The sequence below is a fragment of the Ruditapes philippinarum genome, unplaced genomic scaffold (assembly GCF_026571515.1).
Source record: "Ruditapes philippinarum isolate M1 unplaced genomic scaffold, ASM2657151v2 ctg1894_1_1_1_1, whole genome shotgun sequence".
Lineage (NCBI taxonomy): Eukaryota > Metazoa > Mollusca > Bivalvia > Venerida > Veneridae > Ruditapes > Ruditapes philippinarum.
Window position 1 is genome coordinate 58,322 of NW_026852855.1, and position 25,144 is coordinate 83,465.

The following is a 25,144-nucleotide window of genomic DNA, read 5'->3' on the forward strand; positions in this document are numbered from 1 at the left end:
TTTTTGCGAAGAAGAAAAAAATAACAAAAAAAACCCCACTACAATAAAAGAAAACAACAACAATGTAGTTGATTACACCGATATGATTTCAAGGTACAGCTGTACGTGCATTTTGAGAAAACTGCGCTGATTTGCATGTGAAGTTGACACAGATTATTAAGGAAATATTCGCATGAAATAGGACATATATCAATCGCAAATATCATATCATTTTATAAACAGCCGAGCATACTTTCTGTTGTGAAAATCGCGAGTTTCAGCTCGCAACATCCGGGTGTGATACAGGTCGTTTACCCACCGTGAAATTCTCTTCTACGGTTGCTGTACGTGATTATTGACTACATGTTATAAAAGAATACCGGTTTTCAAATAATTAATAACGTATTTCAAGCAAAGACAAAGCCATTTAAAACAATGAAACCACTCGTACTAGTGGCAGTATGGAGTCTTCCAATAATAGCGTTAGTGATTATGTGTATTTGGTAACAAGTCTCGGGCGATGAGTTGCCATCAAATTTGTATTATGTGAAACATTTCCAGACAATCAGAAGCGCTCTTTTCCTTACAGATTTATTATATCGTTGTGAACGATTTATTATTTAGGTAAAAATTTTAGAAAAAAAAACACATAATTCAAATGATTTTCAATGTGGTCAATATAACAAAATAAAACAACTAGTCGGTTTATGACTTATTTTATGAAAAAAGATTGAATTTATTTTTTTCCGATATAAAATGTAATGTCCAAATGGCTGTATAGTCCCTTTAGATGTATAGATAATAAATCGGTGGTAAGGAAGACGTGTACTGACGTATGTAGGTATATTTGGCAGTATACTAAGGTGGAGGAATTGCCCTTGGGAATAGTCCAAATAAATGTATACAATATTGTCAAAGTTACGGGTCATTGCGCTGCTAATCCTGAAAATTGTCGACGAATATTACCAAATCTGTATATATCTGGCTGTTCAATCATGTTGAAGGCTTTATACCATTATACAAATGCTATGATATAAATCTGTATGAATGTACACTAATACACTGAAATTTTATACATTTGTCTTAAAACTATCAGATTGTTGTCATTCTATAGGAGGGAACGGGTCAAATATTCTCAAACAGTGTGTGTTACCAGATTAAATATTGTTTTCGCTATAAAGTTTGATCGTTCTTTAAGCTGTGGTAACGTATGTAAAAGGAAGTACAGAATAAAACATGATTTCTATAAGTTTTGAAAGTTTTGGAATAGATAACGCTATGAACATAAGACCAAGATGGATATAAGGTGAAACAGGGACTGGCATCATGTCCGGGGATACAAGCAACAGGACGCCCCGGTCACGGAGGAGGGTAAGGCATTAACACGAGGATGTGCTATAAATAAGCACATTAAATTAATATTTATTTTAACACATACTAACTCATTTATAAACTGATATACACAGTCGGGTAAACAGACGGACGGACAAAAGACGAAAGTAAATACGCTATATACAAGCTTACATTGATATATGAAAAAAGAGAAAGAAAAAGAAAACGGCCTTTTAGCCACAAAGTTAATTATAAAATACGTTGTCATACAAAACATACAAATAGACATACATTTAGACTGGGATACAGATATATAATACACGTTGTTATCCGGATAACGTGGTTAACAAACATAATGCAAGAATGGCAGAATGTTTTATTTCACTTTGTGCCATTCAAATGCACTAGAAATATATTTTGTAATTCTAATGCAATTCTTATCAAGAAGTACATATTTACATATTTTAGTCTTTTTTTTTTTCAGAAAATATTCAGCATACGTTTACTGTAGTTTTAAGGAATGGTGAATTAAGACTACGTCTTTACTCTCCTAAATTGCTTCGTAATACATTTATATAAGATTTGAGCCGCGTCACGACAAAACCAACGTAATGCGTTTTCGACCAGCATGGATGCAGACCAGCCTGCGCATCCGCACAGTCTGATCAGGATCCATGCTGTTCGCTTACAAACCCTATTACAAGTAGAGAAACTGACAGCGAACAGCATCGATTCTGATCAGACTGCGCGGATGCGCAGGCTGGTCTGGATCCATGTTGGTCGCAAACCCACTATGTTGGTTTTGTCGTGACGCAGCTCATTTAATTTCTTTACACAATTAAAAAAAATACTAGCCAAACTTGAGAAGTAAATTATGAATATTTTTCTGATCTGTTTACAAAAACAAATATGTCATGATTAAAGTTTGACATCTGATGGCTTAAGGTACTTACGTTATCTTCAGAAAAAAATCACTGTGTAAATAAACGACTGATTAAATTTCAATTTCATAAAACATTTTAGGATATGTTATTTCTTTTAATATATAATCGCATAAAATTCTTGCAATCGACGAAATATAATTGGAACCATTTTATTAACGTTTATCTAACGTACCAGATAATTGTTGTTCAATACTTAAAAAAAATAAGTAAAGACTTAATTTGTTTGTTCATATTTTATTATCATTGTCGGCGTCTTAGAAATTTTTCTGGAATGTAAGGGACATGCTTGCTGTTATTTTATAATTATATTTTGGTTGCTAGTTTGTTCCGATATGAAACAACATTTTTTGTCAAACATTTCCATGCAATTTTCGAAATATTTCAAAGGGTTTGCCGCAATTAAGATTTTTCAACTGGTAAAAATTTGGAGTAATATTTCTTATTGACAAAAGAATTCAATACAGAACTTTATAGACGTTCAATGATCCAAGACAGGGTTTAGTGTTAAAGTTTCCTAATAATGTGGCTAATAATGTGGCGATTTAGGATATCCGATTCCATAACCATTCAAACAGCTAGCGTAAACTAGACCAAAATCGTGGGTGTTTTATATCTTAACCCAAAGAATTCGGTTAATTTTAGATACAATTATTTCAATGAGAGCACCAAGGTTATATTGCTACTTATTTGTTTCGCGACTATATACTTGATTATACATGTATAAAATTTCGGAATGAAAATGCAAAAAAGCAGTAAAATTGACATTTTTAAGGACAAATAAAAAAGTTCAAATCAAAGTATAATATTAATCGAATGTTTGTAATTATTGATATTTTTCTTGTTTCAGACATTTAATAATTCCTGTGTCATAATCCATGGGTAATGTGCCGAACTGACTGACAGTCAATAAAACCCCTTCCGATCAATAAACTGTCTTTGAATAACATTCGGGTAAAAAGCTAGATTCTTCGAGTTTCGAGAATTGTCCTGAGTTCAGATCAATGTTTTCTAGTCTTGTATAGTATAGAGAGTTAGTTAGTTATTTACAAAATTATGTCTGACATGTTTTAGTGATATCAAGTAGGGAAATATCTCCTGAAGTAAGGGATTCCTGGAATAAAAGGCCATTTTCATATGGAATAACATGGTAGAGTTTCCTAAAGTTAACATATGCAACCATCTGACTAACGCAGATATGAACATTCGCTCACCTGTAGCACCAGACAAAAAGAAAGTCTGTATTTACACTTTGACACTGACCCGATTTATAGTTATAGAAGTGATAACAAATCATTTTTATCATGATAGGTAAAATGACTTCTAGGTAAAACGGAACATTTGTATCAAGGTTAGAGTTTTTCACTCAATACATCTGTTGAGATAAAATCATTAATACACTTTCACAATAGCAAGGTCGAACTATGATTTTAAATTTTGGAAAGTGATTTACAGAAATAAAAATACCACTTATCATATTGATAATATGAGCCGTGTCATGACAAAGCCAACATAATGGGTTTGCGACCAGAATGGATCCAGACCAGCCTGCGCATCCGCGCAGTCTGATCAGGATCCATGCTGTTCGTTTACAGACCCTATAGCAAGTAAAGAAACTGATAGCGAACAGCATGGATCCTGATCAGACTGCGCGGATGCGCAGGCTGGTCTGGATCCATGCTGTTTGCAAACGCACTATGTTGGTTTTGTCATTACACGGCTCATATGTCTTTGATCCCGACGCGGGACTTGTTTCGAGTTTATTATCTGCACGTCCATGACGTCGGGAATTATACTCTAAGAATTTGCTGTTCTTTACGTCTAAGACACCTCAAAATATCCAGTGTGTAACGGTAGGGTACTATGTTTTCATAAAATTAATGTAAGAAATGAAAAGAACGGGTTCAAAAACTATTCGTGTGAAGATGACACAATATAGAATACAATAAAGTTTCCCTCTTACAAATCATTTACTATCAAACTTATTATAATCCTTGCAAGAAAGTTGAATTGCTGTATTTTTCGCGAAAACTACATTCCACACATTTTTTTAATTTTTTCCGTTCATTTGTTTTCTTTATTTAAATATGAAAGTCAATTAAGTAAATGAATGAATGTTATCTCTACACATTCGATGTATTTATTTATTATTTACTTATTTATTCATTCAAAATATTTAAAAGGATTACCTAAAATGTGTTTGTAAAGTTAAATTTTAGATTAATTATAAGCCTTTGTGACTAACTGTGGCTTAAAATTCTAGTACTATTCTTACACATATGACGGTCAATGCTGTCAGAGCAGAACAGCACAGAACAAAGTGTTTATTTTTGCACAAATATAATTAAATACATGTATACACGTTCATCGCCAATACGTTATGTAAAGATTAACATAGACGAGAAAATATGATATAATTAATTACATAAATAGTTTTAACAATACATTCGAAAAGTTACAGATATATAGATCTAGAAGTCTAGCTATTTACAAACAATAGCAGAACAGCCCAAACAGATAATGCTTGCATATTCGATATCTTCCATGGTCGCCATTGTTAGCTTTAACGAAGTAACGATTTGTCTTTAAAATGACCATTACACTGTGACTGCCTGTTGAATATGAATAAAAGATATCATTACGACATAAATCTGTCAACATCTAATAGAGCGTCTATTGATCTAGGCCTATAAAGGTGAACGTTTCTTCTTTTGAAACTCAATTAATTTTGATATTTATGTGAGCAGACATGTATGAGATTGATTATATTATATTTCATAATGTCTATTCCCCGAACGTGCTGCTTCTGCTTTCATCAAGATCAATAGAATCATCTTCCGTCCCATAGACGTGCGGCCAATTGTTTGTCTTAGCAACGCTGTTGCTATAATGGAAAGTTACTTCCCTTTTCAACAGCTTTGTCTCGCTTTGGAGTATATATGTATATTTACACATGACGTGAACAGGTGTGCGAATTAAACTATGCAAGTTCATTGTGCATTTTATGAATCAATTTAAAGTTTTATTACACATGGGTTAAACATAGATACTACAGGTAACTAGTTTTTTTATATTATATATGTAATTAACGATGTGTCACTTCATATATAAATCGTGACAAGTGTCCCGTGACCAGATAAAATTTAACAGGTTATGTTTAATTATGTGTGTGTGTGGTTTGTAGGTATTGACATATCATATAATGCCGCATACCCTTATATTCGTAGTAAAATAACGCCAGGATGGTCTATTTTTTGGAAAATTGGGCACGGCACGAAGTTTAATGTAGCGAGACACGTTGAAATGTGTAAATAAGCTATAAATAACTGATTTTCTTGCTATCTATTGTTCGCTTATTTACACATTTCAACATGTTTCGCTACATTAAACTTGACCTGATTGTTAGTACACACTATAACAAAGATTGTGATAAACTTTCTACTTTATATAATACGATTAGAAATTATGTTAAAGGCATGGATTCTATGAATTTATATTAAATATATGACGGACGTGATTTTATAGCTAAGTACTGTTATATAAGTCGGAACATGTAGAGGATTTTGATTCAGCTTGGAGGGTTAAAATACTTAAACAGGAATATTAATGCGTTTAAGAAAGTAATAAAAATGTGTATGGACCGTATCTGTTTACGGAATTTATTAAAGAAAATGCAGAAAAATGCAGTAAGTTTGATCATTATTTCTTTTGAAAGACATTTTTTTCAGGGAAACATACATATTGCCATTCAGTTGTTACATACATAGCATAAAGTTCGTGCTCACCTGCGTAAATTCGAGGTTTATTTCGAAATAATATTATTAAAAATAATAATTTATATTAGCTCAGTGTAATTGATTGATAAAACGTTAATTATGAAATATACCTAGATCTAGTATGATTATATATATATTATGACATGTACATAGTAATACACTGTCCTTGTTTAAAGCGACATTATGCTCATTTTTTTCATTGTCAAGTTGAGCTGAATTGACTACATGTATATATTTCAAAAGATTGACCGTTATAATGGTGGCTGACCAAGAGTTGATTTGAAAAATGTTTAGGAACTGGATAAAAAATAAATCTACCTAAAATAAGAACAGACTGTCCCATTCTTTTTTTGAGATACAATATACAGTAATTTTACAGGTACATTTCGATAGGTAGTTTACAGAAATTTCCTTGGGCCATTGAGTTTTTTTTTATTGTTCATGCGAAGTAAATTATAAAATGAAAGGAATTATGGCAAAAAATATATATATACCGCTGCATCGGCTTAATGTCACTTTTCGTTTAAATAAAATATAACAGAACAGTTACTTCATCAGTCACAGATACAGTTTTTTTGTTGTTTTTTTTGTGTTTAATGTAGAAGGCAGCAAGTAATTCAACCAAAAATACATGTAGTTGACTTGTTTACTTTATGTGTGCAATCAAAAGTGGCTTTGTATATTTATGCTTCCAGTATTTGAACAAACCTTATAAATAATTTTCATGTCTATTTACAATATATGGGTCCAAAGTTTACTTCTTTAAATCATGTTGTATATTAAAGGAAATTAAATAAAGGTAAACACATAAAATATTTGAGCCATGTCACGACAAAACCAACTTAGTGGGTTTGCGACCAGCACGGATCCCGACCAGCCTGCGCATCCGCACAGTCTGATCGGGATCCATGTTGTTCGCTATCAGTTTCTCTACTTGTTATAGGGTTTGTTTGCGATCAGCATGGATCATGATCAGACTGCGCGGATGCGCAGGCTCGTCTTGATCCATGCTTGTCGAAAACGCACTATGTTAGTTTTTGCCGTGACGCGGCTCATTTTAAGGTAGAGTTATGTCCTTTCAATGATGCATTAATTTTATCAATCAGCAATCATTTCACATAAAGTCACCGTATCGAACAAAATAATGATATATGGTTATGATTCATAGTGAACCCCTTACACCGCTAGCTTTACTTGTGTGTTGTGCTTAATGGAAAATAACGGGTTTTTTTACGTTTCTTGTGTGTGTATGTGGGGGGGGGGGGGGGGGTCAATATCAAAATACGAAAATAAAGCAGCCGACAGAAGAATAGTCCGGTCAGTCTTTATGTGTCTGACTGTATAAATTGCCTTAATTTCTAGCCACCTATCGTTACGCTGTGCATCATGGTGGGCATGAAAATTATGAAGATTTAAGAAAGCAAAGAAAAACTTTGGCATTTTCCCTTATATTAATACAGTCATTACAGCTAATACACGCCCTTAATTGTTGTTAACAGAAATGAGCAATTTATGGGAGATAAAAACATTAGATACGAGGACTTCCTTGTTGAGATAGGATACACTGTTGTTATACTCAACAATCTAATAATGAATTATAGTTATCTTTGTTTCAGTAAGGCAGTCACTTAAACCAAAGTTCTGGATCATATCATATAGCTATAAAGTTCGAGAGCAGTTTTAAAATTCAGAAATATTTTAAATGACCCTGGGTTGGGGTAGAACTTTGAAAATAATTAAACTTGAACTCAACATTTTAAGTTGTAGCCATAAGTTTATTGATTTTGACATGCTCATTGCTATAAATGTGTAAGGAACGCTATGAAAGTTTTAACGTGGACATGATACGTTATGTTACACATGGAATGTATTCAGTATTTTTTAGGTTAAAGTCATATACTGTTGGTGAATTGGTCAAATTGATCAATTGATTGACATTGATCAATGTCAAGATCATATTTTGTAACTTTAGGTGAAAGTCATACTTGTAGGTTAACTGGTCAAATTATACACTGATGTCAAGGTCATATTTTGTAATCACATCTGAAACTTTAGGTGAAGGTCAAAATTCGTAGGTCTCAACTAAATACATGTAACATGATAACCATCAGTCAAGGTCAAATTTCGAACGTTGACAGATAAAAGTAGATAATGAAAGTAATATTTAAATACGTTAACAAGTAAAGTTAATCTTTGAAACATGAAGTAATTCATATCATTCAGCAATGTTTGTCTTTAGATAGCCTAGAGAAACACCATTCAATCAATCAATCAATCAACCAATCAATCAATCAACCAACCAATCAATCAATCAACCGACCCACCAACCAACCAATCAATCAACAAGCAAGCAAGCGAAATATGACGTGTAAGCAATATATTGTACATAAAGCAAACGCTACCGATGCTAATTGAAGTCAAAGTTATATATTATCGTAGTTGATTGATTTTACAAAGGTTTTTTGTTGTTTTTAAATCATTAACATTGAAGTTACATTTTAGTTTGTTGTTTTACATCAGACTCGTACGATACATATTTTGTATTTCGTTTAATGAGGAAGATTTGTCCAACATATTTTCAAATTTAGCACATGTACATTTTAAATGTTGTATAATCTGAATAATGTGGTTTAATGTCAGCTTTCATTATTGCCAGTCGATATTAATTAAGTTACTGACTCTTTAATCAATAAGTTATGAATAATTTATCTTTAAATGTCATTCTATAGATCTCGGTTACATTCAGTACCTCTGTACAATGTGGTCGTTTCTTCCTGTTAGACCTCGTGACGTTTACATTGATCGTAATGGATACTGTAGATGTGTGTGTACTTAAGTCTCTCGGGACCAGATCAATACGGGTACTCCGTATATATAACAGAACTGTCGGGTAGTTTAACGTTAGTTACATTTTAATTAATTTATAATATCGTGCTTATAAAGCGGAACATCTTTTGGGAATAGCTAGGTCATGTCTCTATTACTAGGAATTAGAAAAAAATCGGTTAACTGATTTGTATTTGACAAACAATAGCTGACCTTTTTATCTCAATTTACCGTTGTATTCTATATAAAGGTTGGGTTCATGCCGAGGTTGTGGGTGTTTGTTTTTTTTTGCAAAATCTTTTCGTAAAGATATAAAAGTACTTCAGTTAAGTTAGCGTTTTTCAAAGAAATAAGTCGTTTTCTTCTCTCATTTTTGTATGAAATCTGCGTTTTCGCACAACGGAAATTCGGTCGTAAATCAATCACCATAAGTGTGATACTTCTTATCTCGGACCTCAAGTCTTTAACATGTATTTGGAGGGTTGGAAATGTACCTTTTCTATGTAACTATGCCTAAATGCGTAGATACAATTGTAACTTATTTAACTGATTAATAAAAAACGTACTTTATTTCTTCTTATGGTTTGTTTTATATATTCGGCATCGTCTACAGATACGTACATCTGAGGACATTAATTAACATCTAACAAGACATCTCTTGTCATTCTTATAGTCATTTTTACAGTCCCGGGCGTTTTCCTTCTTAATATATTGGGAAATGGATTTAGCATTTTTTTGGTAAAGAATTCTCGCTATATTTGCTGATTTGAAAAAGTAAAAAGCTAGTGTAAGTTTTTGGACTTTAACAAAAAAAGGCATAATTTTAAAGAAAATTTCTATTGGGGAGAGACATATTCTAGGCGTCTGTTCTGTAAGGTAAAAAAATCATGCATTCATATGAATTATTTCCCTTAAATGTAAAAAGACGAGTTGTTTTAATGCGGAGTTTTATATGAATAATGGTCGGATTCAAAAAAATAATAATATTGAAATAATTAATCAGGTGATGAATAAAGTTGTATTTAAGTAAGTTAGGCATACAATTATCAAGCCAGTTCAGGTCTGAAAATGTATCGAAATCTTAACATGTTTTTGTTGTTGTTGTTTCTTGTATCAGAGCCACCTTCTTGAGTTTAGAACATAATTATTTTGATAATCATGTTTTGCTACTTGATATTGATTGATGTACAATTTCCTTATTCACGGCACAGCATATATAGAACTTTAACCGTGTTGTTAGTATTACTCATGCAACTTTTGAGATAAGAGAGGTACAGTGTACTTAAATCGTTCAAGGTAATGTTTATTCAAGACGTTTGCTTTAAATACTTGATTTGTTGTACATTTCTCCTCAACATAATAGTGGCAAAGAGTTGGTTCTTCCTTCTACAGTGCTTGTAGTTTTATTATGCCCCCGCCATATAATGGCAGGGGCATATAGTGTTACCCTGTTCCGTCATTCCGTCATTCCGTCATTCTGTCATTCCGTCCTTCCGTCCTTCCGTCATCATCAGTTTCCGTTCATTATCTTAATAACCCTTGCACATATTGAACTCAAATTTGACATATGGATATGTCATGAGAAAATACAGGTCAAGTTCGAAATTGGTCATGGTTCGATGATTTTTGGCAGAGTTATGCCCCTTTTACATTGAAAATAATATGAAATTTTCAGTTTCCGTTCATTATCTCCCAAACGGTTCAAAACATTCAATTCAAAATTGACATATGGATATGTCATGAAAAAATACAGGTCAAGTTCGAAATTGGTCATGGTTCGATGATTTTTGGCAGAGTTATGCCCCTTTTACTTTGAAAATAATATGAAATTTCAGTTTCCGTTCATTATCTCCCCAACAGTACAACACATTCAACTCAAACTTGACATATTGATATGTCATGAGAAAATACAGGTCAAGTTCAAATTTGGTCATGGTTCGATGATTTTTGGCAGAGTTATGCCCCTTTTACATTGAAAATAATATGAAATTTTCAGTTTCCGTTCATTATCTCCCAAACGGTTCAAAACATTCAATTCAAAATTGACATATGGATATGTCATGAGAAAATACAGGTCAAGTTCGAAATTGGTCATGGTTCGATGATTTTTGGCAGAGTTATGCCCCTTTTACTTTGAAAATAATATGAAATTTTCAGTTTCCATTCATTAACTCCCCAATGGTACAACACATTCAACTCAAACTTGACATATGGATACGTCAAAGGAATGCGCAGGTCAAGTTCAAATTTGGTCATGGTTCAATGATTTTTGGCAGAGTTATGCCCCTTTCACTTTGAAAATAATATGAAATTTACAGTTTCTGTTCATTATCAACCCAACAGTGTTACATATTCAACTCAAAATTGACATATGGATATGTCAAAGGAATGCGCAGGTCAAGTTGGAATTTGGTCATGGTTCGATGATTTTTTGGCAGAGTTATGCCCCTTTCACTTTGAAAATAATATGAAATTTTCAGTTTCCATTCATTATCTCCCCAATCGTACAACACATTTAGCTCAAACTTGACATATCGATACGTCAAAGGAATGCGCAGGTCAAGTTCAAATTTGGTCATGGTATGATGATTTTTGGCAGAGTTATGCCCCTTTTACTTTGAAAATAATATGAAATTTTCAGTTTCTGTTTATTATCTCCCCAACAGTATTAAACATTCAACTCAAATTTGACATATTGATACGTCAAAGGAATGCGCAGGTCAATTTCAAATTTGGTCATGGTTCGATGATTTTTGGCAGAGTTATGCCCCTTTCACTTTAAAATTAATACATGTATGAAATTTTCAGTTTCCATTTATTATCTCCCCAACAATATTACACAACTCAACTCAACTCAAATTTGACATATGGATATGTTTTTGGAATGCGCAGACCAAGTTCGAATCTGGTCATGGTTCAATGATTTTTGGCAGAGTAATGCCCCTTTCACTTTGAAAATGATATGAAATTTACAGTTTCTGTTCATTATCAACCCAACAGTGTTACATATTCAACTCAAAATTGACATATGGATATGTCAAAGGAATGCGCAGGTCAAGTTGGAATTTGGTCATGGTTCGATGATTTTTTGGCAGAGTTATGTCCCTTTCACTTTGAAAATAATATAGATACATCTTAGGTCAATAAGCAGTTTAAGTTTGAATTTGGTCGTGGTTCAATGATTTTAGACAAACTTATCTTTCCTGAATGTTGGAAAAATTTTGAACATTCACTTTCAGCACTCATACTTTTGTGGAAATGTATATAGCCATTATGTTGGCTACAAATATGCAATATGCTATTTTTAAAAGGTTAAGACTGAATAATTTCAGTGCCTTGAACATTGTATAAAAATGGTTTGTGTTAACATTGAAAAGTTTTAAGGGCTTTGAACTTAAAATGAAAAAAATAATTTGTGCAAACAAATTTGGAACTAAATATTATAACATTTGAAATTTTGGCTGCATGCGGGGGCATCCGTGGCATGATGACACATTTCTAGTTTGTTTATTAATTTCTAAGAGCTATAATATCCTATGTCTTTGAAATTAATAAACAATATTGAACTTTGAAAAAAAGGAGCTTCCATGCATTTTTTTTAATAATTTCAGGAAAAGTAATGCAATGAACGAATGATTATGATTATAACAAGTGAGTCTCAGAATACGCATGCGCGTAATGCTACTTCCGTTTCTATGGAAATACCGTACTGTAAAAAGGTCTATATGTGACTTTACATAATTTCATTTACTTTCTTATCTGTTCGTTTTAACTTTATGATAAATATATGAAATATATCATATATTGACGTTGTTAAGCGGTGTAATGTCATAGATCGAATATGTTACACGTATGTGAAATATCTGACTGTAAAATGACAGCTGTTGTCTTGTCTGCTTAATGATACGGTAAAGAAAATAAACGTATATTTAAATGATAATAAAACAACATATTATATCATCATCGTCGTCGTCATTATCATAAGCATTGATATCATATCACAACCACCACCATCATTATCATCATCATCATAATCATTATTGCAATTAAGATATTTCAGGAGCAGGAACATGACGACATCAACAACAACAACAAAATATTTTTATGAGTTTTGCAATTTACTCCGTTCTTCTAAATTACAGTACTATCATCTGACAATTTGATATTAATTTCAATTTTAAGACGAACATCATTATTTTTAGATTTTTAGTAGAAGCAGCATGACTACCATCTTCATCATTTCTGACACCATCGTCGTTATCATCATAACCACAAATACCATATTTATCATCATTATTTGATATCATGACCGCCTGTATTATTGTCATCACCACCATCATCATCATTATCATCATCGTGACAACTATTATAATCTTTGTCATCATGATCATCACCATCAGTATCTACAAAATCACGCCCGTCATAATAATCATGATGATGATGATGATAGTGATGATGATCGTTACGTCAGTCTTATAACTTGGTAGCATAAATCAGATGTCCAATCACATGTGATTGTTTTTCTTTTCCAAAACTGATGAAAGTGAGATATGATGATTTTGTTGTCGTATTATTAGCTCGACTATACGAAGTATATGGAGAGCTGTCCTACTCGCCCCTACGTCGGCGTCCGCGTCCGCGTCCAGATTTTAGATTAAAGTTTTGGTGCAGTAAAATATTTTTCACTATAACTTTGTCATTTCTTAAGGTATCTACTTCAAACTTCAAATATATGTTCCTTATCATCAACCACATCTTATGTGACAAGGTTCATAACTCTAGCACCGATATTTTTAGATTTATCTCCCCTTGAACATAGAATTTTCCTTAAAAAATACTATTTTTACTGTTACTTCTTTATTTCTTAAGGGATCAACCTCATACTTCAAATATATGTACCTTATCATCATCCCCATCTTATGTGACAAGGTTCATAACTCTAGCACCAATATTTTCAGATTTATCTCCCCTTGAACTTAGAATTTTCCTCAAAAAATGCTATTTCTTACTGTTTCTTCTTTATTTCTTAAGGGATCAACCTCATACTTCAAATATATTTACGTTATCATCATCCCCATCCTATGTGACAAGGTTCATAACTCTAGCACCAATATTTTCAGATTTATCTCCCTTTGAACTTAGAATTTTCCATAAAAAATATTATTTTTTACTGTTACTTATTTATTTCTAAAGGGATCAACTTCATACTTCAAATATATTTACGTTATCATCATCCACATCTTATGTTACAAGGTTCATAACTCTAGCACCAATACTGCAAGAATTATCTCCCCATAAACTTAGATTTTTTTACTAGAAAAATGTTATTTTTTATTATAACTTTTTTATTTTTAAAGGTATCTACCTCAAACTTCAAATACTTATTCCTTATCATCAATTACATTTTATGTGACAATGTTCATAACTCTTGAAGCAATATTTACAGATTTTTCTCTCTTTGAACTTAGGATTTTCTTTAAGAAATATAATAACTTCTTTACTTTTTAAGGTGTCTACTTCAAACTTCAAATATATATTTCTTATCATTACACAAATGTTGTGTGACAAGGTCCATAACTCTAGCATGACTATTTCAAGAATTATTCCCCTTGATCTTGGAATTTATGTTAACAAATGTTATTTTTTTACTATAACTTAATACATAATTATACATAATTGATTTTTCTTTCGTATTTTGTCCTCCTTACTGCGTCCAGTATTTTATTAGTCTAGCTTCGCTGTCTCCTGTGACAGCTCTTGTTTTTTCCTGCTTTAATACGCGTGGCATTTTTGTATTTGTTATGGTGTGCTTATAATGCTTGAGACGCACGTATAAGTCACATCTTATGTACCCTAATCGTTGTATGCACGTGTCATTTTCGATCAAATATATCGCACGTGTGATATTCGTTTTAATTTATTTCTTCGATCTGTGATATAAAATGTTCTGTCAGCTTTTAGGGATATGTTTTGAAAACCGTTTAGAGATTATTAAGCCTTCCATTTAGTACCATTAAAACTTTTATTTGTTTTAAAGATTTAAACGCTTTTTACAGTTGATATTTAAGATTTATACAAAATACGTCATTCACTTACGTAATATTTGCTAGTTATAAATTTTTTCTGTCACCCACTGTGTCAAATATTTTCACTGAATTCGTTATATATTAAAGTACAGTATCTATAACCTAGGGTCAAGTTGTTTTCCATTTCACGTATTAAGATATTACCAAGACACTTGGCTTTCAGAAAGGTCACGCTTTACGAGAATGGACTTGTTTCGTGTCCAGTTTCGTTGTTATACACGCATTGTTATTAGTGAATAAATATTTGCTTTTACCCCCAAGGTTATCTTTTAAAATTTAAGTGTGTTGTGGGATTATTCTAATTTATGTTATACAAGGGGTTAAAATGTGTGTACACGTGTTGAAACAGGAAATGTACAATTATATATTATAGATATTTGATTACAGGATATGAACGTGTAATCCGCGGTCCCCTTTATTAACATTATCTTGATTTGTTGATAATAAAACATACAAAAACTTCAGAATTAATCACATGTCTACAAAGTTATTGTATCTGTACTGACTTGTCTGTTAAAGCTGCTTTTCTCCAGCCAATTTAATTATATAATTCTCGACTTAAATCTCAGTGATAAATTTGTATATTTAACTTCTCTGACCACATAACACTAGACGTAAATGTCTGCCAGTGTCTTTTTGATTCTCTAACTTAAATATCAGTAAAATACCATCGTTATTTTCTCCATTTATATCAAATTCGGCGTAAATGTCAGTAAGTGATATCTTAATCTTCTCTGTAAATGTCAGTAAGTGACCTTCGTCATCTTTATCGATGTTAATGTAAATGTCACTAATTGATATCTTCATCATCTATATCAATGTTAATGTAAATGTCACTAAGTGATATCTTAATCTTCTCTGTAAATGTCAGTAAGTGATACCTTCGTCATCTATATCAATGTTCATGTAAATGTCACTAAGTGATATCTTAATCTTCTATGTAAATGTCAGTAAGTGATACCTTCGTCATCTATATCAATGTTAATGTAAATGTCACTAAGTGATATCTTAATCTTCTCTGTAAATGTCAGTAAGTGATACCTTCGTCATCTATATCAATGTTAATGTAAATGTCAGTAAGTGATATCTTCATCATAAGAAAGTGATATCTTCCATCTCGTTATTAACGTTGTTTTCAGTGATATTTTCATTTTCTCTGTCTATATCATTATCGACATAAATGTCAGTAAGTGATATTTTCATCTTGACTTTATTGACAGTAAGTTCACCAACTTCAATGTCGTATATACAATATTGTAATAATCCAAGGTTCCAATTAAACGTCTTTATCAATTTCTTCAGATGCTTTCATCATCTCTAGCATCAACTTTATTTCTCTTATCTATCATAACAAAGGTCATTATTGGCGGCCTGCAGGATGTGAATGAGACCGCTTTAGTGATGTGAAAACTGCTACTTTAACATGTCGTAAACGTATATGCCCGGATAGAGCCGAATGGTGGACGATATATTAATGAAAAAAGATGTTACAAAAAGTTTATTTTATTTATTGAAAAAGTAGTTGCATAATGTACTTGTGTCTATTTTTATATGTAGTTGTTTCCGTTGATATGTTTTAGTAAATATAACGTGAAAACATGAAGATAATGTTATTATTGTTTATTTTCAGATGCCCAGGATGAAGGGTGCGGCTGTTCAATGTTGTATGTGTATAACCGGGGTGTTTATGTTCCTAGGTGGAGTTATAATGCTCGCTACCGGAATTACTCTAATACTCAACTATGGTTTTTTCGATGAAAATCTTCTTCCACCTGATCTTCAAAATGAAGAAGGTAAAAAGACTGTCGGTATCATTTTGACATGTTGCGGGGTATTAGCCATCTTAATAAGTGTCATAGTTAGTGTTTTGTATTTTTGCGCGCAATCGAAATCATCAGCAATCAATCCGAATGAGCTGAGCAGAATTCCAGCGTCTGCTCGAAACACTACTCCAGATAGCTTAGGTCGAAGTCGAACAGACAGACGGACACATTCTAAAATTAGCACTGTATCAAACGGATCTGCTAGACCTGCGCATCCGAAACAAATACCAGGCTCGGCAGAGGTAAAACTTCCACGTGCGGCATATAAAAAGGGCAGACATAGGAAAAACCATCCGCGTCATGTTAGACGGCTGGAAGAAATCAAGGAACAAGACGCAATATCTAGAAAAACTGTAGACGGTACGTTTATAAACGAGGGTTACGATGAAAATGATACTCCAAGAAGCGGGTCGTTTTCAAGTGAAATGACACTAGACGACCAAAATAAGAATCCTAAAGTGATATTTAATGATAATGATAATAGACCACCTAGTGCATGTAGCGCCACAACATCTCAAACTAGTGATCTAAGTAATGAGAGATATGCTGAAAATATGAAATCAAGGCGGGAATTGCAATTTCTCCCCGATAATACTGTACATTATAGGGATATAAACGAGACCGTTTCTAAAGATAGTGGTTCATTAGAACGTTATGATGAAACTTCACTTCAGGATAACAAAATTTCTGACGAGTGTTCAATAACTAGTGATAGTCTCCGAAATCCTGCACTTTTAAATAGCACCACACCTTCTGATATAAGTAATAACACTCTTACTAATTCCGCTGGCGGAATGATGAATGAAGATGGTGCTGCTCAAACTTTTCAACCCGATAGTTATAAAGCGTCTCACTACACAGAGTTACATGGGGAGCAGACGACTGGTCGAATATCACCTCAAATTGGAGAAGTTGAAACATTTACTTCTGTTGAAGCTCAAAGGAGTCCAGATTTAAGATAGAAATTTATTGCCAGAAAAAATGTTACTATAGTGCAACAATGGGAAATTAGGAGTAAAATATATGCCAAGTATCGGTTTGTTCGGCACGAGATGGTATGAGCAGTATATTGTGAACAGAGTGGTTTGCGCTGTTTAAACAACATGAAATTAAGCTTGCAAGTTCTTGCTGTTAAATAATCATTCCTAAAATGCCCATTTGGCTTTATTAGGAGAATTTCCAGATAATGATTTAGATGTAGTTACACAAAACAAAGTAACACAACAATTGAATAATATAAAATCCATACCACATGACAATTTTGGGGCATTATTGCTATGTCTCATTTGCGAATCATAGGTTTATATTTTTGAGACATGTTTTAGAGTTTTCATGACAATGTTAAATATTTTGCAAAAAAAAGTTAGTTTTTTTTACATTTTAGACAATCATTATTTTGGTTGGAACTAAGGAGCCTCGAGGTTATATTTATATCAAATTATCAGTTCCCGTCCAGAACTCAGTTTGCTAATTTGAGACTATAATTTTATATCAGGGTTAGCCTAACTTTATTTATATTTATGCAACAAACTAACTCTGCTGTGTTTTTACTGTAATAGTTTATATTATAGTGATTTATATATGATGAAGATTTTTCAACAGGATTGGAATATTACTATATATTGTAACATGAATATAAAGTATCAACAGTGTATTCAGTAATGTACTGGAATGGTATGATTGATGTTATATATAAAACCATTCTAGAATTACCAGTGTCAGGTATATTTAATGATTGCTAGCGGGGGATTGTTATATATACGTAAACACATTACTGATCCTATATCTGACTACTGTAACATCCTTAATATTTAATTGATTTAAATTCCCAGTTGTCTGAGTACATATTTATAAACTATAGTAAATGTAAACTGTGAATCTCTTTGTGGCCAGTTGTAAATCATAAAGCTACATGTATTATGTTTCATGTATAATTTTTACAGCAGATTTATACAGTAAAACAGGCTTACAATTTATTGCTTACAATTGTTTAATATATTTACCACAGGATTTATATTAATTCTTTTCAATAGAAAAATAAATAAATAGAAGTAAGAATGATTTGTAAGTTAGAATGTCCTCTAGATCTATAACTGAAACTTGTTTTTTTTGTAATCTTTAGATCTATTGCAGTCTATTATTTTGTGGAAGATTATGCTGCATAAGTTTGAATTAAAATTGAAACAAATCCTGTAAACTTGGTGATAAATACACTGTAGCAAGAGTATGTATGTTATAGTGATAAAGTTAATGTGTCACATGTACAAGATAGCCAAATAATTTTGAATGATTTTGATGTTCAGTTCTGCTGCAAGATGGAAATGTATATATAAATGTAAAAGCTTATATGTACATGTTAAAGCTAATATATACATGTAAAAACTATAAACTATCACAATTTCAACGGCCAGGACAAGTTCAAAGTTCTGTTACTCAATCTATACTTTCACAACTTCTCCACCATTTGTAGTATTAGTTAAGGTGGTGGAGATGTATAAACATAGGATAGTAATAGGACATGTATGTTCAACTAGTCTTGTAACAATACAAACTTGTATATTGTCATATAGATTATTAATGATATAAGCAATTCATTATTAATAAGTTAAGGTCGTTATTCATTGATTGTGTTATTTTCTACCTTCTCTCATTGATCTTGTAGAACAGTTGTTTGTGTTAAGAAAAACGTTATGAATGTTATCTTACTACAGAACAGAATAAATAACAGCTATTGTGTGAACAGTGCATGTATACAATCAATATTTTCTTACTTTGTTTATGAATATTTGATCTGTTATAGTGACATGGTCAGAACTACTGTACTTTTTCTCTGAGGCCATACCATACAGGCCGATATATACATAAATCTTACTTGAAAGAGACTTGAAAATGTACCCAGTGATTGATTGATGTTACAAAGGACTTGTTTTAAGTCTTCTGTTACTTGGTTATGCATTATAAAGTATGTTTTATCTTTTGATGTTAAAGTTGAATTGTTATGAAAGGTGATATTTTAAGTACTAAATTAAAATAGTTTTAGAATCTGTTTAAATTGTTCTATATTTTGACATGCATATATAGAACAGACTTATAAAATTCTTTTGTATTTTAAGGTTGTTCCAACTTTTTTGTCTCAGTGATTGATCTTTTGGGTGTGAACTCAGAAGTCAAAATTATATAGTTTGTTTGTTATGTTAAAATCTAGTTATTAGTTGTTTGTGTTTAAAAGATTATTTTGTATCCTGTAATTTAATTACTTAGCTAGTTGAAATGTTTAATTGTATTTCATTATAAATCAGCGAAAATGTATGTGTACAGTAAATCAAGCCAACGGTCTACTCACATTGGCAGAACCCGGACATAATCGTGTTTAGGATGTTATTATGAAGTCTAAAACAATATTGGCTGTCATGATACCATAGAGTTTTTAAGGTATTGTGAGTTTGATAATTGTATTTAGCCAAATTTATAAATTTCCCCATTCACCTTCTATTGGATATATATAAAATATATGAGTAATTGTTAATTTTTCATTACCAGTATATATTTTACAATATATCTCTATATCAGGTTAATTTGTTATTTCAAACTTCCTTATCTGTTACCATTGAAGACATTATTTCCAATTGTTATACCGTGTTTTAGATATTGAACATTTGAGGTTAACAGTTAAACGCCTGACATAAGAAAGATAAAACTTGTGTATAGTGTGTAACATGTGTTATAAAAACAAATGAACATATGCTATAAAAATCAACTGCATGTCCATGTATACAGAAGGTGGATGGACAAATATATATTGTCAAAATGTAATAGTCCCATTGTTTATTTCATTAAAAAATCAATTATTAATCAATTGGCTATAATTTTCAATTATTGTTAAAATATAAAGATAATGAATTATGTTGTAATTCAATGTTTTTACTTCTCAATGTGGTAAAATAGTTTATTGAATTCACATCAATTGCTAACAATCATGTATACTTTAACAATCTAATATTTATTTTTTAATGCTCAAATTTATTTAAATTTAGTTAAATTATTAATGGTTCATTTACAATAAGCTCAATATAAATATACATGTATATAAGACAACAAATCTAGATTCACATGTACAGCAATATAGATGACAAACCTAGACCAACATGTACACCAATATAGATGACAAACCTAGACCAACATGTACACCAATATACATGACAAACCTAGACCAACATGTACACCAATATACATGAGAAACCTAGACCAACATGTACACCAATATACATGAGAAACCTTGACCAACATGTACACCAATATACGTGACAAACCTAGACCAACATGTATACCAATATACATGACAAACCTAGACCAACATGTACACCAATATACATGACAAACCTAGACCAACATGTACACCAATATACATGACAAACCTAGACCAACATGTACACCAATATACATGACAAACCTAGACCAACATGTACACCAATATACATGAGAAACCTAGACCAACATGTACACCAATATACATGACAAACCTAGACCAACATGTACACCAATATACATGACAAACCTAGACCAACATGTACACCAATATACATGAGAAACCTAGACCAACATGTACACCAATATACGTGACAAACCTAGACCAACATGTACACCAATATACATGACAAACCTAGACCAACATGTACACCAATATACGTGACAAACCTAGACCAACATGTACACCAATATACATGACAAACCTAGACCAACATGTACACCAATATACATGACAAACCTAGACCAACATGTACACCAATATACATGACAAACCTAGATTCATGTATACACCAATATACATGAGAAACTAAACCAGCTTATCACTGACGCAAAAGGTACACTTACATGACAAGCTTTGTATTACATGTTACCCAGGATTCTCATGTTCACTCCTATACATGACAATACCATGAGGTACATTTACACTTCTACACAGGACAATATCATGAGTGCCATGTACACTTCTATACATGACAAAACCATGAGTGACATGTACACTTTCTAGACATGACAATACCATGAGAGACATGTACACTTCTAGACACGACAATACCATGAGTGACTTGTACACTCCTATACATGACAATACCACGAGTGACATGTGCACTTTTAGACATGACAATATCATGAGTGACATGTACACTCCTATACATGACAGTACCATGAGTGACATGTACACTTCTAGACACGACAATACCATGAGGGACATGTACACTTTTATACATGACAATACCATGAGGGACATGTACACTTCTAGACATAACAATACCATGAGTGACATGTGCAATCCTATACATGACAATACCATGAGTGACATGCATCCTTATATACATGACAATACCATGAGGGACATGTACACTGCTAACAATAACCTTTGAGTCACATGGTTATTTATAAATTATGTATTTTTTAATACATGACGTTTTGATAATTAAGAGTTTTATTATGATAATGTTATTTGACATTATGAAAATTCTGTTAATTGATATAAATTATAAATATACAAGCTTTAACACACATTATCTACCATTCTATCATTATACGACCATATATACTGGTGATATATAATGTTATATCACATATAGTCAACATTATAGTGTTAGAAGATAAGAAGTAAATAATAATATCATCCATACATCTGTCATTAATTTTACATGTCTACCAATGCAATATCAATGGTGTACACCAATCAACAATGCAACTTATTATTATTTTATTTTTTTGTAGTTTACAAGGGCTACCTTTGAAGGTATTTGATTTAATTTGTGCATTATTCAGGTGTGTCTGACCTTAGCTTATAGTATCATAAAGTTAGCATAACTTTTTTTCTAGTACAGTTACATCTCTATTGTTTCTACACTGAACAGATGGAAAACCCCCACAGGGTTTTTTAAATGTTTTAAGACTGGGTTTTTTAGGCTTCAATCATTTACCTAGAGGCTGAGGTCAAGAATTGGGATGAATTATAACTTCTGTCTAGGAAATCAACCAGGTGAAATGAGCCTTACAATCCATTGTCTGCTGCTTATTATTGACAATATGTTTTAGCCAGTAATTGTCTGTAATATTTTAAGTCCAGACTTTATAGGTAGGATCAAGTTTAATGAATGTTTGAAAAACTAAAACACCAAAAAACAGACACACAACAGTCAAATTAAATTTGTTTGTTTTTCTACATCCTTTATATTGTTCAGTTTTAAATTAGTTTTGGGTTAAAACATTTTGAATGCAAAGTTTACCTTTTTCAGTTTATTTTGTTTTTTTATAGAAACAAGTATTGTAAAATGCTCAATTTGATGACATTCCAGATCATGGCAAAAACTGACCAATTTATTTTATCTTAGTTTTAGCTGATAAAACATTATAATTAATGAATAATTGTTATAGTGCCGTTTTATCTAGATTTCAGTTATGACATTTTGTATTTTTCTAAACATTATTTTATATTTATCTGTGTCCCTATACATACCAGCAAGTTGACTTGTTCAATATACATATACTAGTATATCAGGGTCTTTCAAATGTAAATTCCTAGATACTTGTATGAACTATTTTTGAACTAAAGCTAAACTTTATGATTGTTGAATTAGTATGCTTGCTTTATACCGCTTACTGTGATGATGTATAAATGTGGATAAAATGTCAAATATTTACTTTTTGTTATTATGTTAAAACAGTTTATTGTGTTTAAAATGTTAATTAAAGACTAATCTATGACGACATTACATTAAAAGCTTTGTTTATTTATTGTGTTTTTCTTTTGATCTATGAATCCCTACATGGTTTGAAGTTAATGAGTAATATGGTATTGCAGTATGGCACTAATTTTATGACTTTCACAATACTTTAGGTAATGTTAATAGTATCAGTTTGCATGTAATAGGCGCACTATTCACAGTACATGTTTAAATACAATTATTTCATACACGAAATTCGGGACAGTTATATTGTACAGAGAATGAGTGCTTTCATATTTATTAGAGCAAAATAATTAATTCCCTAATTTATGTGAAATTATCAGCATTGATACGTATGTTATATCTGTCATGATGTAACACCTACCCTAATATATACTTAACTTACCCTATATATCACATTCCTGGTCACACAGGGTGATTTATATGGTATTGTAATCGAGATTTGAAAAGTTTCGAATGCCCTACTGTGTCATCTTTTGTTACTCGGCTACACCTATATATCTACTGTTTATTTGAGAAGGGAATTCGGTCAATTGTTTATTTACGATCATTTATTTGCTCTAGATTCTGGCATCTTTACACTTTATACATTTAAACACAAACACAGGATAACTGTTTCAAGATTGAATATAAATTATCAGTAAATGAATGACAAGTTTAAGGTACAGGCGAGATCTTGAACAGACGCATATTTGTTACTATCATAATAACTGGTAAACAGCTGCAGTCAGTTTAATGTTTGTTTACGTTACTGCCTCAAATACAGAAGTATTTCAATACTAAAATACCCGCGACAACCCCCGAACGTATCTCAATGGAGATCAAAGTGTATTTACAGAAAAGGCATTCGATTAGTTAAATTTAGATATCGACATATAACTTTATATATTTGAAATGTTAAACTGCACTCAGTATATATTGGAATTAAAAAAGTAAAAGGAAATACTTTAAAAAATCACGAGATATAAATCTTTGGAAAAATGATTTTTGATGTTGATTAATGGCAGCATCCCCTTTTTGGGAAGTCATGCACAATTGGAAAACAAATATTTTCAGTTGGTTAAATACTTTGATATATTGCTATAGCTTACCCTTTAATATTACTAAAATACAAAACGCGCAATGGGAACAATTTAAAATATTACATCGATTTTACTAAATCTCTACCTTTACATACTATTTTCTCCCCTGTAACGGGAAGATGAAAGCGCTGAATGCTTCTGAATGAAGTTATAGTTTGTATCAGAAAAATATATAGACTCAAAATTGAATGAAAATGAAGTGATTCACGTTTTAAACTAGAAGTTAAATCATAAACATTGTCGGAGATCAATCTTTTTCAGTGAATTCCGACGACTTGCCCTTTTCCTTCAATGTTATTACACTCTTATATAGATTTTATAGAATGGAATTTGTAGTTGGGAGATTATTTTATTTATAACTATATATTACTTTGTCCTGACTGAAATACTGCAAGGTCCCAGGGGATGTATCTACTGCATCAATGACGACGACGACAACGACAACAACAACAACAAATCTGCTGTTTCATACCTACTAATATAAAAGCCGGTATGACTGTTTTACAAACACCCTGTTACCTGGTCAATCATCCCAACAAGAAAACTGTTAACGACTACAAATAATGAACCAATG

General features: G+C 31.9%; 1 protein-coding gene across 3 annotated transcripts; it reads left to right on the forward strand.

Annotated features, from left to right (window-relative positions):
• The first annotated feature begins 989 nt into the window (after positions 1-989).
• LOC132726398 (uncharacterized) lies at positions 990-23,533 on the forward strand. 3 transcript variants are annotated; one of them, XM_060711723.1, is made up of 2 exons: positions 990-1,350; positions 16,571-23,533. In XM_060711723.1, the coding sequence occupies exons 1-2, from the start codon at positions 1,306-1,308 to the stop codon at positions 17,723-17,725; spliced, it is 1,200 nt and encodes a 399-aa protein (XP_060567706.1). In that variant the 5' UTR covers positions 990-1,305; the 3' UTR covers positions 17,726-23,533. The 3 variants fall into 3 exon arrangements, with proteins under 3 accessions (XP_060567706.1, XP_060567713.1, XP_060567700.1); XM_060711730.1 differs by lacking the exon at positions 990-1,350 and adding an exon at positions 5,150-5,307; XM_060711717.1 differs by lacking the exon at positions 990-1,350 and adding an exon at positions 5,586-5,938.
• Positions 23,534-25,144: the final 1,611 nt, after the last annotated feature.